The following is a 19,078-nucleotide window of genomic DNA, read 5'->3' on the forward strand; positions in this document are numbered from 1 at the left end:
AACAACCAATAGCAATAATTAAAGTCACTTGTAATAAATATAATATCGCATGCAAGTACACGAATAGTACTTAAATAAAATTAAGAGCACCAAAAAATAGTCAAGTAAGATTAGAATAAAATGTGCAGTTACAGGGTTTTACCCCTGGCTCACAATAGGCCATGTAAGCACTATTGGTTTGCATATAGTTGAGGCAAAGAGGCTGTGTTACCTCAGATTGTGGATGCATTTTTTTTTCAGATGCAGGGAAATCCTTGAATTATCAATAAGATTGAATGAAAACTGTATTTGCAAAGTCTCAAATGTTAGGAGGCTTAATGGTGTATACATCCAGCAGGCAGAGCAGGAAATGGGCTTCTAGCCACAGCTAATTAGCGCACCCCCCCCCCCCCCCCCCTCTCTTTAATCCCCCCATCTCTAAATCTCAATCAGCTGAGGCACATTAGAAAATTCAGCTTTTCCATTTGACCACCACCACTAATGGAGATGGAGTGTGATTGTAAAGACTGTGCCCCGGATCACTGGTGTCAAAGAAGCAATGCATATGTAGCTCATTTAAAAACTTGGTAAGGTCTGTTGGTCCGTTGTTGCACACCTTGTACATTTGTATTTCTCAAGCCAGGGCAGGTGCTGATCTACAGGTTTCTGAATCTATGGTATCCAGATTTGCAGCGTACATGTAGGCTATTGGCAGGCACGTGAAGGCACTCATTTTTCCCCAATCAGACAGAAGTGTCATGCATCTCAGTGTAGCTGTTAGTGAATACACGCGACCCTTTTTTATTCATTTGTACAAAGTTTATCTCTGAGCGTACATTTTAGTTGCTGTCATGTGGCCCCTGTTTGCAGACTTGCACTAACCATACACTGTATATAAAAGATGGACATAGCTGCCTTGACATTAGCCATTGGTTTTGGACTCTGCTTTCACTGTCACCATATTAGTTTTCTAGAGCTGGAAGTTAGCATATTAGGGATGAGAGGGTGGAGTGCTAAGTTATCAGTTAACTCAAGCATGCCTGATTAGCATAAGGTGTATGGGCAGGTGTAGCATAAATGCACATCTACTAAATGACATCCATATAAAGTATAAGTGTTTCGCTTACCGCAACTGAACAAAAGCTGGACAGTCTGTACCACACAGTAAAGATTGTTTTAACATGGGAGTCTGTGCCGCTTCTTAGACAGTATAAAGGTGGACATAACCACCGAGACGTCAGCCACTGGTTTGTGAAGCCTAGAGCTGAGCGCTTTCATCCTCTCTATCATGCTGTTTTGAAATGTGACAAACCAGCGGTAGATCCGACTGTGAAACTGGGGGGGGGGGGGGCACTGCACACTTATTGGCTAATGACTTATCATCAACAGGCTGTTGGCAGTTAGAGCTTAGATTATTGTTCTTTCTGGCTCTTGGCATACCCACAATTTACAATAATGTAATGTTTTATTCGATATGACCTGAAACTAGCGAGCCTTTGAAGTAACCAGGAAAGTGGTCACAGAGAAAGGGAACCAATGGCTGTTTTATTTTTTTTTATTGTTTTTATCATTCAAGTCTTTTGCTAGCCAGCCCCCTGCTGGTCATTCAGAAGACAGCACTATTGCATTGAGGCAGCTGTGGCTCAGGAGGGAGGAAGGTTGGTTGTTCACATGTCAGTGTCCTTGGGCAAATTAACCCCCCCACCCAATAGATTCATCACAGTGTGAGTAACTGTGTGATTATCAGGAAAAAGCCCTTAAAAGCATAGAATAAAAGCACCATAAGTACATGTGAATGTGGCTCAGAGTAGAAATGCATTGGACAAGTACCCGTACCCGTCCATTTTACTGCCGGCCATCTTTTACAATATCTGTGCTAGACTAGAGGAGCTGCATTACTTTCCACTTTATTTTTCAGCCCTGGGCGTTGATGCTCGGTCTTAACTTGTTCATACATTTAAACAGTCTGCCTTGTCATCATTAAAGTCATTTATGGTGACACTACTGGTACCACACGAGCTATAGACAGCTGTTTCATGAGCCACTGCTTGACATGTTAGTGGTTGATAATGAAGGGAATTTGCCAGTCATGCAGGCACGGAAAAAATGTATCTTGCAAGGCGATGAGTCGGGTTACCGAAGCCTGACTGTCTTGCTTGTCATCAGCATTGTTCTTTTAAATATATCCTCTGTTACACTGTTGGCTATCAGATGGAGGGTTGAGAAGCATTCTTTTAAGACAAGAAGGCCTGCTTTGTTTTTTTTTAAATCCAAACTCAGCAAGTCACCAACTCATAATCCAAGTTATGTGCTGAATGTTGTTGTCTCTTCTTCCTTTTTCCACATCCTCAGACCAGCGGGTGAGCGATGCCGCCTGCGTCCAGCTGTGACTGCCCCCACCTGGACTGTGTGGGTGAGATCACCAAGGAAGAACTTATTCAGAAATCTCATGTGAGTGACCTTTCCTCAAGACCCCGTCCACCCTCTGTTGCATTAAAAATGCTATCAAGCATAGCAAAGACTATATTAAAAAGCCTATTTAAAAAAAAAAAATGTTTTGGTACTTAAAAGAAACAACTCTGACCTGAGTGTCTTAATTTTCTAGGGCCAGTGCCAAGATTGTAAAGTTGGTGGACCAAATTTGTGGGCATGTTTGGAGGTAAGATGGCATTTTCCAGTGGAAAATATTGCTCTGGCTTAGTGAAATAGTACCTCTTACACTGTGTTTAATTTCTCTGCATCCTGTGTTTAATTTTCTCTCTAGAATGGATGTTCATACGTGGGCTGTGGAGAATCTCACACTGACCACAGCACTGTCCACTCGCAGGTGAGACATCTCAAAGTCTTTCCAGGGTGTTTCCACTATATCATGGGCTGAAAGGGCGAAGTCTGGACTCAATCGAAATTACGTGTAACCAAAAGAGAAGCAGGGGTAGGCACAGATGGCAGTCCAGGAATATCAGGTCCCAGGAGCCATGCTTTGCAATAAAACTACCTCCAGCGCCGCTTTTATTTTTAATGTTTTCTCTTTGTGATCAAAGAGGCGGCGCGTGTATCTTTCAGCTTTTGAAGTGCACGTGTTCTTAAAAACCATCAAGCCAACTCTGTGTGCCCCCACATCTCCACAAATCCAGTTCAGTTTCAGTGGTGGATCATCCATTATTAATCTCCCATTCCTCTGGGAAGTGCGGGAGACTCACTATTACTGTCGGTTCCATGGCTACAGTAGCTACCCCTCTGCTGCTCATCCACCCTCTGGTGTTCTCATTGTTGACTAAGGCTTTTTCCTCCAGCACGCTAGGGCCATGTGGGGACAGGAGGACTAAAGGATATAAGGGCAAACATGTAATTTGCTATGCCTGTTACTGTATCAGTGCTCAGCCCTGTATCTCAAAGGCTGTGAGATCTAAGAGGGATATTGGATACAGAGGGTGCGGGTGGAGAAATTTAATATTAGCTGGCCAATTTTTAAATGATATCACTCATAAATTTAATATGCATCTCCTATCTGGGACATCTGTCTTCGCTGCTCGCCAGCCGTGTGTGTGTGTGTGTGTGTGTTTGCATGTGTGTGCGTGCATGTGCTTTTCCTTCCCAGAAAAAGCCATCTAAATCTTGTAAGGATGGGGACCGTGCTTAATTAGCGCTCCAGAAGCCCTGAAGGGAGAGAAACAATTTAATCTTTTGACTACGCAGTGATGGAGACTACTGCTGGATCATATTTGACGGAGTAATAAATGGGAATGGCGACCCCTCTTAGTCAATCTGTAGACCACAGGGAGTACATATGAGTGAATATGGACCTCCACTTCTGTAAATTTTTATTGCATGAAGTCAAAGTATATGCAGTTAAAGGGAAGAAAAATAATTACAAAAAGCAGAGAAGGAAAAAAAAAGAAAATAAAAAATATGTTTTGGGATTGTTTATATCACATTAACACATCTATTCAGTGGTGCCGGCAGCTGTAGTCATGTATGCACTATGCGTACAATTTTCAGGCATGCCTTTTCTTAATTAATTTGTAGGTCAAAAATGGGTGTTAACATCCTTTGGTACGTGTGGACGTTTCTGGCACTTCAATACCACTTTGGCTTTTAATTTGTAATCTCCCTTATTTTGTGTGTTAGTGAGCAGATAAACAGCTTAGAAATGAGACAACAACAGTAGCTTTGAAGTTTTTTTTTTTTGTTTTTTTTTTTTTGTTTTAGGCATTGAAAACAGAAATCAAACCATTCTGCTGAAATTCTAAAAAAGGCGCCGCTAATAGCGTTGTGATTTGAACCAGTTTGAGCTGTTAGTGACATCCGTCCTTACCTACTGCCAGTGCTGAGCTGCATGTGATGCTTCAATACATATTTCAGGAACACGATCGGTGGATTTGTGTGCTCCTACTGTGAAATGTAATCCTTCCGGCACCGCTGTGCCTTTGTACAAACAGCTACATGCACTCTGTGTATCCTGTACAAACCCAAATTACATTCATTTACATGCCCATGATTTGATACATAACGGTGACAAAAATCTGCCATACCTTGTTTTTCTTAACTTTCCAACTTAGCACTTTTAATACAAGTCGTATTCCTATGAGAGCATCTTCTTCCACAGTCCAGTGGGTTTGTCTCTCTGTAGCTTTAAATATGTATGTTAAGTATTTGCTTGTATTTGTGTTTCAGACGTCACTGTGCATTAAATGGACGTGTAAAGTAAACTTTGAAAATCCTTCTGCATATTTCAGAGAAATTATTTTAAGCTTTATGGTCACCTTTGAACTACCAGTACTCTGAAAATGCATTCGCTGATAGGATCACAGTAAGAAGAATGGTGGCCTTTGGCGTTTCTTAACACTCAGTTATTTCACTCTTAAAGGCAGAGGCTTAGAGAGGAGGCTTGACAGTTGAGCGTTTTTTATTTTTATTATTATTATTATTTGACAGACAAAAGTAGAGCCAGGCTTCTTCTCGTGGTAATCACAGGCTAAAGCAGAAGCTTTTTTTTTTCTTTCAGTTTTACTTTTAGTTCTGAGAGCGAGGTACAAGTTGTTAATGTGACGGGGCAGGTTTTACTACATTATTTCCTTTTCTTGGGCAATATTATTATTAACAAAAGACAGGATTTGTTTCAGTGAAATGTTAAAACATTATATAGGCTGGCAAACCATTGTGTGAGCTCTGTGAATTCAGCTTGTTATGAATGCCCCACCTGGCGTGCTTCCCTTTAATAAATTATTTAAACTGTGGTGTTTCAGGGCCGTGCTCAGTCTCGTGTGTCACTTCTGCCAGCTCTGCCCTGCCCTTCTGTGGCAAGGCTAATGCAGCCCTGATGAATAATACAGAGTCTGCTGTTAGTCGGCCGATGCTCGTGTTCAGTCTCGTGTCAGAGCAGCAGTGGGTCAGCAGAACTCGGACATAGCCTCCACTCTGCCTGTACCTCCGTCTTTAACCGGAGACATCCAGTTTGGTCTGAATGGGGTTAAAATACTAATAATTTGAGAAACCTTGTGTGTCCTGGTCTTTTCTTCACCTATCTGGATCCAACTCAGATTTGGTGGGTGTGTTCCTGTAGCCTGGAGTGAGTGCAGTGCCCAGTTGGAGGTGGTTTGGATAAGTGCTTCTTATGTTTTGGCTAAAAATGGTTCCCTGTTACCATCTCTGTGTGTAGATGGAGGGTCAAATTCACTGGCATTAATTTATTCCCAAGTGTCTTACCCTGAAGTCTAACCATCACAATTAATTACCAGATTGTTGCCATAAACTCAGTTTATGGAAAAACTTAAGTTTGACCCTAAAAGCAAAGCTTAACCCTAAAACAGGCCTTTTAATGGATGTGAAATAAATAAGAACTGGGAAAAAAGTTCAAACTACAGTGATCTCAAATTCAAGCTGGTTCTCCAGATAGCTGGACACTTTTTTTTTTTTTTTTTTAAATTGCCTTTTATTTTCTGCGACAAATAACTTCAGTCACCCACTCGTGTTGTTTGCATGATTGGCTCGCAATAAAGCTGCAACCTACGATCTGCTGGTTCTGCACAGCCACATTTCGCACAAGACACCGAGTGATTGTGTTCTTATAGCTGTTCTTTTTTCAGAGCATTAACTTCATGATTGGGGCAGTTGTGACTCAGTTGATAAAGCGGGTCATATACCAAGGTGCGGTAGACGACCCCGATCGATCCCCGGCTCCTCCAGTCCTTGTTTCAGAGGCACCTTTAACATACTGAACCCCGATGCATTAGTTGGCGTGAAAGTGTGCGTGTCAGTGTCAGATAAAAAGCACTTTGGCATGGATAAAAACACTATGAATGTGTGTGAGATTTGGTAAATGAGACCTGTATTAAGAAAGTGCTTTGAGTGCTCAAATTGAGTAGAAAGGTGCTATATAAGTACCAGTTCATTTACTATGATTGCATGCATGCAGTGTGCTTAGGGAGGATCTGTAAATAACCTGGGTAATATTCTCAAACTGATTCCACGCTAATATTCTATAAAGATAAGTTTAACACTAACCTTCATATTGACCTAAGTTTATCTATTTAGTTAAAAGTTTTCAGTTTAGCTGGCAGGAGACACACCTGGCGGAGCAGCACCCATTTCACAAGCTGCTGGTTGTTAGATTGTGTTTAAGATTATGAAGCAAGGGCGCGTGTGCGTGGTCGGCTGCTCTCGGATAAGCTGCGAATATAGTGTTCATGTTTCACTTTGCTTTTGAACTCCGCTGCGCTTCTTTATGGAATTGTATTTGGCTTTGTGTAGGAGACGAGACACAACCTCACGGTGAACCTGACCACGCTTCGTGTGTGGTGCTACGCCTGTGGCAAGGAGGTTTTCCTGGAGCGGAAACTGAGTCCTCACTCGCCCCACGCCAACAGCAGACCCCTCCCTTTGCCGCAGAATGTTGGTCAGGTATGAGCCAGTCTTCCTGTCTGTGATTGTCTTTACAGCTTAATGATACAGTTTCCTTGCAGAAACGGCTGGTTTGCATATTGATTAACAAGAAATTCCACCAGTGATAATTAAAAAGTAGTTTTTGTATTTACAAGATAAGATCTTTATTATAAGGTTTATGTGTGTCTGTTGCTCCAGGATGGCAGCAGGACCCCTGGGAGCCCAACCTCTTTGAGAGTGCCCTCTAATGGTGGCTGTGAAGACATAGACATGGAGACGGAGGAGGAAGACGACCTGCGTGCCAGAGGTGAGTTCACCCAGGACAGTGTTTACATCATACACTTACTGTATTTATTGTGGCAGCCAGCCAAGCAAAAAGAGAACAAATGCCACTAGAGATGATATTTACTGCAGCAATGCAGTTTAAGCAGGTTTTATTTTAACACAGTCACACAGCAGTCAGGAGCTCTAATCTATCGATTTGTGTTCCTGACACTGGTTTTTGTGTCCATGAACAAAAGTTTTATTTTGTCTGGTCTCATATGAGTCATACAGATTTTTACACTTCATTTGATTTATATTTATTGTTGTATTAATTTAAAATACATAATAAATTAATTAACATTATCAGGTTTAGGCATTAAAATAACTTGATACGGGTCTGGATATGAAATCATCTTGTTTAGGTTTCCACACTGAAAACAGACCTGGTTTGGGTTAAGCTGTAAAACTGACTTGGTTAGGTTTGGAAAAACTTCACGGTTTGTGGTAAAAAACAGCGATTGCCACTTCTTTTAAAGCTCTGTTTTCTTGGTTGCCCTAGTGACACATCCTCACTGAAGCCCCAACAGCATACTGTACATGCTGTAGATGCAAAATATTCTTCCTATTGAAATACATTAGTTTCAAAGTTGTCTTTGAAACAGCTACATTACTTTTTTTGCGACACGGTTTGCCGAGACACCAGACGGTCCTGAGGTGACCCCCGCTTTGTAACTGTACGTGGTGTGCCACTTTGTGGCTGAGTTACTGTGGTTCCAAAATGCTTCCACTTTGCAATAATACCACTTACAGTGGATCATTATTTATCTAGGAGGGAAGATATTTTAACACTAAAAAATATAAATACACTTTGTTACTCGAAGGTTAAAGGTACCTTAAAGATGCCCAGTAGCCTGTTTGGGTTGGGAATATTGTTTTATGTATGACACAATAATCAGAATCAATCAGTCACGACCTTTCCACAAATGTCAATGACAAGGTCAACAAATTGGCAAACTGGGAATTAATTTCTCACAACATTAAACAACAAAGTTACAAAAGAGGTGCATGTCCCACATGCTCAGATCAGACACTGAACATGCTTCAACCTGCGAGTACAAAGTCTGTGATGTTCAGTTGTGGGAGTGGAGCAGGTAACTGCTCAGTGACTTCACAGTGAGTGAGTTGATGTCATGTGTGCTGCCTGCTGCACGTTCTTCCCAGGCAGCACCCTCGCCCAAACCAGTGTGTTCTTTTTTTCCTGCTCTGTGCTACAGCATATAAAAAGGGCAACTGCAGACAGTGTCTTGAGTTCATTAGTGAAGACGGCTTAAAGGTTGTAAGTGAAGCAGTTTCATATTGAAATCTAATTAAAAGTTGAAGCACTGCTGCAGTAGACACCTTTTTTAATTATTAAAATGAAATACTTTTGAAGTCAGCGAGGTGACAAAAATGTAATTATGTTTTTATCGCCTCTTTAATCCAAGTTTGACAAAATTAAAGATGAACACCTCAAATGCAGGAGCACGGTAATCAGCAGGTGGTTTAGTTCAAAGCGAATGTTACAAACGTAATTAAACAGAGCAGTAAATTTCTGCGTTAGGACGAGTGTTTTTCACGGCCGTGACGTACCAAGTGGTCTTCAAATAACTAGGGCTGAGCAACACCAGCTCATGTGTAGCTGCACCCCATCTTAGTCTTCTGAAGCATCGAAAGACAAACAAAATAAACTAACAATGATTTACTTGCAGCTGTGAATCAGCACGTGAAGTTAAATTAGGATGAAGTCTGCTGCACCCTCCAAAAATTGTAATAGACTGCACGGGTGCCCCCCCTAAGCAGGACTATAGCCGGCAGTGCAGCTTAGTGGGTTTCTCTCAGCTCTGTCTCACCGGAGTCTCTGTGCAAGTAATGTTTGCACACGGGCTCCACCAAATGACATATGTTATGTTAAACCTCATGTGGTGCAGCTCGGGCATTGGCACAAGTCACTGCTACAGATATTTTTGTCACAAATGCAGATCATATGATTAGGAGGCAGAGTGAATAAGCTTTGAACACTAATGTCTTCTGTAGAATAGGCTGGTCATACATGTGGTGACATATTAAAAGACAAACAAACATGAAGGTGTTGGCTCATGTGTGAGTCATATGTGTTGCCAGAACTGCTTCTCAATCTCTCTGGACTTCTACTGCTGGGATGGACACAATTCAACACAACATGTTCCTTTATTTGATGTTTTAACAAAGGCAGTGGCATGCACTGGAGCCGAATATCCCCGAGGTGTTGAATTAGGTCAAAATCTGGTAACTTTGAAGGTCATAGCATATGATCCACATAATTTTTCATACTGACCCCTCATGCCCCGTGGATGGGGGCATTGTCATGCTGCAAGAGATCAGTCCCAGCTGTATAGAAATATGAATTAATCTGCAGGGATTTTGCCCTCGATGGTGCCAGCAAAATGCCACCTCACAAAAAGCATAACAGAGCCATCAGATCTCCACGCTGTAGGGGTCAGGGGTCCAGCTTTGTTCTTTCATTATTAATTTTTTTCACAGATCAGAGGTTTTACAAATGCAAAACACACCTCACAGCAGGGGGGGCATTCAAGCCTGAAAACAGTTTCCATGTCGAGTGAGGTTGAAGTACATTTGCCCTCATTTGGTGCGTTTTTCAGAAGCGCTGCCCAGTCAGCAGCAACATGTATTTAAATTGTGTTGTATTAATAATCCAGTGCACTGCTATAGGTGCAACATTTGGGTAATCAAATGGATCCCTTTTCTACATGTTTGTCACCTGTGGCTGTGCTCGCATGAGGGGAAAGGGACAGGTTCTTGCTGGTGTTGTAACAGCTTCTCTGCTGTGGTTTGTAGGAGTGGCTGTACAACAGGGCTCATGAAGGCATCCCTCTGAATCTATAGAAACATCATAGGTTCTTGCTTACTCCCCTAATGCATTATGGCAAATGAAGTTCCAAAACTTAAACCTTTATTATTGTACCCCAAACAGAAATAAGACAATGAATTGTAGTAGGAGCAATAAAATCCATTAATATGAGTTGTTTAATGGGACAGAGACCACAGGCCACAGCAGAGGTGTCTAAAATATACTAGGCAGGCACTTTTTCTGCCCCTGTTGTAAAATATTAATCTCAGAAATGGAACGGGTCTTGTGAAAATGTAGACGCTTTCTGTCTGCCATTAAAATTTACGAGCACGTTGATGAAAGACTTGCTTTAATTTCCCCGGTGTGCTCTGTCTCCGTCAGGCCTGACAGGACTGAAGAATATAGGGAACACCTGCTACATGAACGCTGCCCTCCAGGCCCTGTCCAACTGGTGAGACCGCTGTTTATCCACCTCCTGTCCCCCACATTCACTCGTCTGTCCCACTGTTCCTGACTTTCCTCTCGTTTTTCAGACTTTTAATGTGTCTGTTCAATAGCCATTTGCTGTTTTATTCTGCTCCTTATTGACTGTGAGAAACGGCCACAGCTGTGCTCATTTGGGAGAGTGACGGCTGAGTGAAAATTGCTGCAGTGCACCATTTGAGATGGCAGAAATGGCCTTTTGTAGTTCCCTGTAGGGTCTTGTCTTACAGATGAACACCAAGTCTTCTCCCCCACCGTCTCTTCTGTTGCTTCTCCTCATGTCTTCTTTTTCCTTTCCCACCATGTCTTCTTTTTTTTTTTTTTTTTTTTTTAACCTCCCTCTTTACTGTTTGCCTTCCTGTCTGCCTCATCTTTTATAGTTTATTGAAGTGCCAGTCCGTGTGATTCATTGCTCATGTTTGGCTTGTTTGTGTGGTCACTTAAATTAGAGCTCTGCAGCAGAGCTCGAGGCTGTCTTATTACTTTTATTTTTCATGGAACAACAAAGCAGAGCAAAACCCTTCTTTCTTTCTAATACCATCTACCCACGGGTAGGTAAATGTTTAACTTAAATGGAGGATGCCTTGTCTGGATACAAGTCAAAATGGGAAAAGATGTGGGTCAAAATTTGCAATCTAAATCACATTCCAAAAATAGGAGGAACTGACTCACGCAGCTGCAGAAGGAGGGACCTTTCCTGAAACTTCGCTTTGATGTCTGTTTGTGTGAGCGTAGCTTTTCTCAGTTACTTTCGGGTCATTATTCAGTTCTAAGGACTTTTCTCTTGCCAAGGGAAGGGAACACTCCATGCCTTATTCATCCTGTAGTTTGTCTCTTTCGTGCAAATACCGGTCCATTCTGTATTCATCAAATAAAATCCCCTCAGCTGTTTCTCTTTTCAGCCAGTCTGATGTCCTTCAACTCTCAGCTGTGAGGCAGTTTCTTGCATGAGACAAAAAAACCTCTGGGAATTTGTGATATCACTCAGTGAGTGAAATAGGAATTTAAATGAAATGAATAAAAAATAAAAAGTAGGCAGGGTTATCACTATTTAATTTTTTAAAATCATTGAATCTAATTAAAAAAAAAAAAGAAGCTTAACCTCGATAAGTAAGCCAATATTAAAGCATCAAAAAACTATTTACAAATGTAAAAGATTATAATTATATAGTATTATCTTTACTCTGTTTTTTTGCCTGTCTTAAAGTTATTGATGGTTGTGTTCAGTTTTAGTTCAGCTTTAGTAGTATTTAGTAAAGGTTTGTTTACATCTGTATCTGATGTATTTATTCACCCCCCCCCCCCCCCCCCCCCCCCTTTGCAGCCCACCCCTGACACAGTTCTTTATTGAATGCGGGGGCCTCGTGAGGACAGACAAGAAGCCCGCTCTCTGCAAAAGCTACCAGAAGCTGGTATCGGACCTGTGGCACAAGAACAGGTATTTGCTTATTTACTTGACTGGAGAGTGAATAATAACATGATAATAACAATAACAGTGGTTACTTTAATTCCTGTCACAGCCGAATATTGAGATGTTTAGAATATAACACATAAACTGTATATAAAAGATGGACAGTCACTAATTTTGATTGTTATTGAATTTAAAAAAAAATGATGTATGTTTTGTAATTTATTGTTCCCATTAGAGTAAAAAAAAGATAAAAAAGCTGGGCATACTTATAAATGGACCTACCTTGTGATTTATAAGTTACTACCAAATGAGCATGTAAGCTCCCTCAACTTTAGGCTCAACTTTTTGGCTACAGAGAATAAAGGATTTTGGTATGAGACACATGCAGACATGCTTGCATGGAGTCTGACGGTGATGATTACCGATTGGTTAAAAAGTTCACTTAAACAGAAAACACAGCAGAAGATAACCAGAAGAAATGACTGCGGTGGCTGTGGTCAACAGTTTCTATTGTTTTAAACACGGTTTCATTTCACTACAAATAAATTACTTGCTTATTATGACTTTGATCTTCTCCATGATGTGCTAAAGGAGCAAGAACGGCACATGAGTTGTTCCATATATTTTGGACAATGTCCCCTGGTGGCAGTACACAGCTACAACATGTAGGTGATGATCTGCAAATCGATGCGTAGGACCGACGCAAAGCCATTCAGTTGGATCCGCCCCGCTGTCGTCATCAAAACTAAGGTGGTGATGGCAAAAATGCTTCAAGTTTCGAGTACTTGCAGTACTGCAAACCAGTGGATGAAATTATGCTGGCTGTGTTGATCTTTTATATGCAGTCTATCATCATATGAGAAGTTTTGTAGCACTTGGTTTTAGTTTCACTCTCTACATTACATGTGACCTATGCAAAAAAAGTACTTTTATAAACAGGCTGTGTTTTTTCACATTGCAGACCTTCCTATGTGGTCCCAACCAACTTGTTCCAGGGCATCAAATCCATAAACCCCATGTTTAGAGGATATGCTCAGCAGGTGGGTCATCTCGCATGATGAAATGAATGTGCAATGGGCAAGGTTTCATTACTGTTAAAAAAAAAAAAAACCCATGGGGACGCTTGTCACACTTTGAGATTTCTAACAGCATATTTGAGTCTTTCATGTGTTATAATATCAGCAGGTGGTATGATGCAAACATGCAGACTTTTCCCTTTTACTTCTGTGTTTTGCGAAAGAACAATTTGGATGAATAAAATGAATAACTGGTGTCTAAAATGTGATGAAAGATGATTTGCTTTTATAGTAATGTAATAGGCCTATCATTAAGCTCTTTATCTTTTACGGATTTTTCCTCTGAGCATTTTTTTTTTTAATGCTGAGCTGGGGTTATTATCAGTCTGACCCCAGATTATTAAGCTGCCCCATTTCTTACAGTCTCCATTTCTCTTCTACTCCATATCACTCTATTCTCATTCCTTTACAAAAATCACATTTGCTCCAGCTCATATCACTCACTCCACTAAACTGAATCCTCTGGCTTTTCAGTCACTAACATACACTTTCACACACACACACACACACACACACACACACACACACACACACACACACACACACACACACACACACACACACACACACACACACACACACACACACAAAGCCACACATCTAGACTAAAAGGTAAATTGCTTCATTTGATTCCATTTGGCGCTTGAAAGCAAAGTTTTGTGCATTATAGACACAAAAGGGTTTTTGAGAAAAGTTAAATTGAAGCACTTTGTGTCTTTGGCCGGTGACTGTAAATAAGGGATTTATAAGCGTGAATGGTGAAATGATAAAGGGAGCCTGTTTCCTCTTGGCTTGCCACTGTTTGTTCAGAGGAGTTAGCTGAAGAATATTCATTTGTCACGCCACGCTGGGCTGCACAGACTTGGATTAAACATCGCTCTGAATGAAGTTAACATTCCCCAGGTCCTGAGAGAGGAGAGTTCATTTGGCTTGAAGAGGGAGATTGGATGTCTGAGGTTCATTAACTTTGATTACACGTTCATGAGCATTTGGTTTCAGATGTTGTGAGCTGAATTGGGATAAACAAGGAGGTGAAGTAGTTGTTTTATGTGATTTGGAAAAAGATGTGCTTTACTTTGTCTGTCAGACTCAGTTATATATTGGAAGAATAAATACTGAGTTTTTTTTTTTAATGTCCTTTTCAAGGAGAGGGAAGGAGCTACTTTTTCTACACACTATGATGGCCAAGACAACCGAATAACTGGCTTGCACAGCTAACATTTCGTACTTATATCCACTGTAGGATTCCCAGGAGTTTCTGCGCTGCTTGATGGATCAGCTTCACGAGGAGCTGAAGGAGCAGGTGCCTGAGCCCTGTGACCAGTCCAACGGCATCACGATGGACGAAAGCCCCGAGGAGGACAACCACAGCCAGTCAGACGACTTCCAGTCATGCGAGTCCTGTGGTAGCAGCGAGAGGGCCAATAACGAAGTGCAGGGTGGAACTGCGTTGATAGACGACACCAACGAAGCAGAGATGCTGATTCCAGAGCAAGATGAGATCCAGGCCAACAGGGAGTGGCAGAAAGAGAAGAACATGATTAATGACCTGTATCGCTCTGGGGCTAATGGTGTCATGGGTGGAAGCACTGGGGTGGACATCGATAAAGATGTTGATACCACCACCACAGAGACCATGCCTATTATCAGCAGCCAGGGGGCCATCAAGGTTCAAGGCAGAGCATCAGGTAAGCACAGGACAGAAATAATGACTCATATTTCCTGGCATATTTTGCACCAGACTTTCTGATGTCCAGTGCTAAATTTGTGACCTAAAGAGGCTTTAAACCTTGGTCCTCTCTACCCCAGATTGCTTTCCAGACATCCAAATGTCAAGTACCACAAGACCACAAAGTCCAGTCCCCATGGAGGGGCACATGCTCAAAATGTCTAGCAGCCCACCCAAAGCTGCCTCTGGCTGGCCCAGCCTGAATCCTGCACACAAGAAAGGTATTAAACTTTATTTGCCTTCATAATCACAGCAGTCATACTCAAAATCTGTAAATATAAGGAGGTTAGGAAGGTAACAGTATCCTGAAACTATCCTTGCTGACTCTTGTGTGAGACATACTGTGCTGTGTTCTCAAATGTCTCTGTTTCTGCTTTCCAACAGCAGTGGCCACATTCTCTCCACCAAAGAACAAGCGTCAGAAGAAATATCGCAGCATCATCTCAGACGTGTTTGACGGGACCATTGTGAGCTCAGTACAGTGCCTCACCTGTGATCGGGTTAGTGGGGTTTTTTTTTGTTTTGTTTTTGCATGATGAGTGAAATTGAGGTAATGAAAATGCTGAGCTGTTGAGCAGAAAATAGAGGAGCACTAGCAAACAGAACATTGTAGCACTTATGTCAAGTGGCACAATGTTCTTTAAAAGGGAAAAAAAAAAAAAAAAATCTGCGATCACTGAGATTTTTCTCCGTGAGAGTAATGCTACAAAGTGACAGCTCCTGTCAAATTTTTATAAAAACCTGTTAAAGTGTCACCAGAGGTGAAGCTTTATTACCTGTGCCTTCTGTGGCTGTCAGGTGTCTGTGACCCTGGAGAACTTCCAGGATATCTCGTTGCCCATTCCAGGGAAGGAAGACCTGGCAAAGCTCCACTCATCCACCCACCAAACCTCCCTGGTAAAAGCTGGCTCCTGTGGGGAAGCTTATGCACCACAGGGGTGGATAGCATTTGTCATGGAGTACATCAAGAGGTGTGTCTATAAAGCATACACTGTATTTATTTACAACAGGCACAATCAGTGGCTGTTTAGTCTCTTTTTTTTTTAATTTATTTAATGTAGAATTCACCTCCTTCTGTGTTTGTTTCTCCTTTCAGTTGGTTCTGGGGTCCAGTGGTTACACTACAAGACTGCCTTGCAGCTTTCTTTGCCAGAGATGAGTTAAAGGGTAGGCGGGTGGGTGGAAAAATATGTTCTGCCAGTACAAACATCAAGAATGATGTCTCAATAATTGTTTGTTTTTTTTCTTTCTAGGAGACAACATGTACAGCTGTGAAAAATGCAAGAAGTGAGTAATTTATTGCACACTAAAAAGGACTGCACCAGTAATGACAGCCCCTCTCATTCATCTTTTCCCCCCCCCTCTCTCATAGATTGCGAAATGGAGTCAAATTTTGTAAAATGCAAAGTTTGCCAGAGGTAAACTGACTTTTTCTAGTAATTTATATCATGAAGGAACCCAAATATTTATCCAAAATGTCTTCAAATATCAAGTGTCTGAAACAAGAAATGCTTTTATTCTTCTGCTTCAGATCCTGTGTATTCACTTGAAGCGCTTTAGACATGAACTGATGTTCTCCACCAAGATAAGCACCCATGTGTCGTTCCCCCTCGAGGGTCTGGACCTGCAGCCTTTCCTGGCCAAAGACAGCTCCGCCCAGACCACCAGCTACGACCTGCTGTCAGTCATCTGTCACCACGGCACTGCCAGCAGTGAGTGGGCGCAGTCACTCCCCTTTCTGCATGAGACCGAGGCAGCTGCCATCATTTGGCACATATGAGTGTCCTGCATTCATTCCCCTGGATATAAAATTCACACATACTTGTCAGATTTGTGAATGCTGCTCTAACACATTCCCCTGTCTTCTCCCAGATGGCCACTACATAGCCTACTGCAGGAATGATGTGAACAATCTGTGGTATGAATTTGATGACCAAAGTGTGACTGAGGTGTCTGAAGCCTGCGTGCAGAATGCTGAAGCTTACGTGCTCTTTTATAAGTAAGCCAACGCTCTATGCTTCAGCAGCTACTACCTAAAACAGATGTAAACAAGTGCTCATTTATTTCTGTAACGTTTTAAAATTCACTGCGCTGCTCAGCTGTTAAAATTTGGATTGTGCTTTTGCTGATCCATCTGAAATACTGATTAATATTTGGTCTGTTTCTGTCACAGAAAGAGCAATGAGGATGCAGTCAAAGAACGTAGGAGGGTGTCAGGCTTATTCAACATGATGGAGCCGAGCCTTCTGCAGTTCTACATCTCCCGCCAGTGGCTTAACAAGTTCAAAACATTCGCCGAGCCAGGGCCCATTTCCAATGATGACTTCCTGTGTTTGCATGGAGGTGCGTATGACAATGTCAGTTTTTTTACTGAAGCCACTCAGAGGTCAGATTGTCCTTTTTACTTGCTGTGTCTAAATGCTTTGTGCAGTAATTTTTGCTCTGACTTTGACACAGCTTTGGCTTTTGTTCTTGCTCTGGATTTCTGATTCTGACAATGGCATTTCCAACTTCAGTGTGTGTGTGTGTGTGGGGGGGGGGGGGGGTGTCTTTGTGAACATAATCCTTCGTGCTCTTTTTTAGCAGAGAAGAGGGAAAAAAATCCTGAAAGGGTTCGTGCAAAGTGAGCGCTCGGTCGGAGACGGAAATTATAGAAGAGAAAATTAATTTGAGAACTTCGTGGTAAATCTGTGAGGCTACAGGAGCAGCAGAGAATGTTTCACTATGTAAATAAGCACCTACAGGTTTCTTCCTCCTCCTTTGCAGCTACCAGCACGTAAGCATATAATGACTGGCTAGTCAGGTACATAAGTAGAGATAATATCAGTGCAGTGAAACCATGATTGCTTTGTGGCGGTGCAGCCAGTTGTTTTATTTTCTGTGCAAAGCCAAAAGCATCACAGCTTATTTTCACTTTTCTGTTCAAGTGTGCCATCAAAAATGCACTAAGCCTCCATCAAGAAGCTCTAGCTGCATGTTTTCCCAGGAGGACTTTTTTGAAATAAACAGCTGTAAAATGGTGGTGGTACTGAAGTCTTTAAAAAGGAACGCAACAACTCTCCCCCCCAAATTTTGCTTTGAATTGTCCATTTTAGTCAAAGTATCTTAGATTAAAGAATTTAATTTAAAGAATTGAAGTACCCACTACATTGAATGAGTAATAAAGATAATTACATTTATTTAGTTCACGTGTCATTTTTCATTATATGGTTCATTATCTTTTCTCGTCTTTCACGCCGCAGCAAAATGTTTTTTTTTTTTTTGTCACATTCTTCAGTGTCTGCAGGGTCCTACTCCAAGCCTTGGTTGCTTGCCTTTTAAGATTTGGGGGTTTTTAATCATATTTTGTCTTCTATAAATCAATAAGACAAGGCCCAGTGAAATATTCAAGAGGTTTGGGGGAGGAACAGTGTAGATTTTCAGTCTGGGGGGGAAACGGATGCTCATATCTTTCTCACTTGTCAAGATGAACATAAACTGACAAATGATTTCAAAATGCTTTATTGCAGTGATAAGGAAGAATTGGTCTTTCTTCCGACTCCTACTTCCTACTTGCTTTTTATTGTTTTTAAAGGACTTACTAATAGGCAACAAATCTTTATCTATCCTACCTCAGTTATGTTGCATAAATGATTTATGTAGTCTAACTTAAAGGAGAAGGAAATGAGAATCTTTAGGCTATAAGTTCAATAAACTTAAGATAATCCTTTATTTTACTCCTAGTAGGGTTACTCTGCCTGTTTAGTATTAATAGTTGGATGAAACTGGAGCTCTCAAAAGAGAGAAAATATATATATATATATATATATATATATATATATATATTAGGGGTGGGACTCGATTAAAAAAATTAATCTAATTAATTAGGAGCTTTGTAATTAATCGAAATTAATCGCATTTTAATCACATTTAAATATTTAACATGAGAATTATTAATTTAAGTTGGGTTGATGAATGAATCAATATACATAAGCTTAAACTTCAAAATTTTGTTTATTTTCCCACCAGTCTACTACACAGACCAACGAAGGGCAGAAGTGCTCCTGTGATAAGCAAACACCTGAAATTAAAGTTAAGCATCATAACTGGATAGTTTTATTCAACATTAATGTCTCACTTAATATAGTTGGAAATTAATCATTCGCTCAGCTGTATTCCTTGATGTTGAAATGTGTTATGCTTGTTTTAACAGCTTATTTTGAATTAAAGACTTAAAATTAAACCACAAAAAGGAGAAAAAGTTTGTTCTCCGTTTAACCAGCTGCTTTTACACAGCTGTGCTTCACGCTCACGGTTGCTACAGTAGGCGACATGAGCTACGCAGAGGTGACGGCAGGTGACGCTGATATGAAGGCTAGCCGCTCACT

General features: G+C 41.2%; 1 protein-coding gene across 2 annotated transcripts in view; it reads left to right on the forward strand.

Moving 5' to 3' along the window:
• Nucleotides 1-19,078, forward strand: part of usp33 (ubiquitin specific peptidase 33) — a 31,091-nt gene that overhangs the window by 8,269 nt on the left and 3,744 nt on the right. For both annotated transcript variants that reach the window (XM_030752075.1, XM_030752076.1), the window contains exons 2-19: nucleotides 2,332-2,430; nucleotides 2,585-2,638; nucleotides 2,744-2,806; nucleotides 6,730-6,879; nucleotides 7,060-7,168; nucleotides 10,394-10,463; nucleotides 11,820-11,933; nucleotides 12,868-12,946; nucleotides 14,226-14,670; nucleotides 14,792-14,932; nucleotides 15,096-15,211; nucleotides 15,510-15,682; nucleotides 15,808-15,878; nucleotides 15,965-15,998; nucleotides 16,084-16,129; nucleotides 16,243-16,423; nucleotides 16,584-16,710; nucleotides 16,885-17,054. In XM_030752075.1, the coding sequence (XP_030607935.1) occupies nucleotides 2,347-2,430; nucleotides 2,585-2,638; nucleotides 2,744-2,806; nucleotides 6,730-6,879; nucleotides 7,060-7,168; nucleotides 10,394-10,463; nucleotides 11,820-11,933; nucleotides 12,868-12,946; nucleotides 14,226-14,670; nucleotides 14,792-14,932; nucleotides 15,096-15,211; nucleotides 15,510-15,682; nucleotides 15,808-15,878; nucleotides 15,965-15,998; nucleotides 16,084-16,129; nucleotides 16,243-16,423; nucleotides 16,584-16,710; nucleotides 16,885-17,054 (2,227 nt within the window). In that variant the 5' untranslated portion in view covers nucleotides 2,332-2,346. The remainder of the gene's footprint in view (nucleotides 1-2,331; nucleotides 2,431-2,584; nucleotides 2,639-2,743; nucleotides 2,807-6,729; nucleotides 6,880-7,059; nucleotides 7,169-10,393; nucleotides 10,464-11,819; nucleotides 11,934-12,867; nucleotides 12,947-14,225; nucleotides 14,671-14,791; nucleotides 14,933-15,095; nucleotides 15,212-15,509; nucleotides 15,683-15,807; nucleotides 15,879-15,964; nucleotides 15,999-16,083; nucleotides 16,130-16,242; nucleotides 16,424-16,583; nucleotides 16,711-16,884; nucleotides 17,055-19,078) is intronic.

This window comes from Archocentrus centrarchus, chromosome 17, assembly GCF_007364275.1.
Source record: "Archocentrus centrarchus isolate MPI-CPG fArcCen1 chromosome 17, fArcCen1, whole genome shotgun sequence".
NCBI lineage: Eukaryota > Metazoa > Chordata > Actinopteri > Cichliformes > Cichlidae > Archocentrus > Archocentrus centrarchus.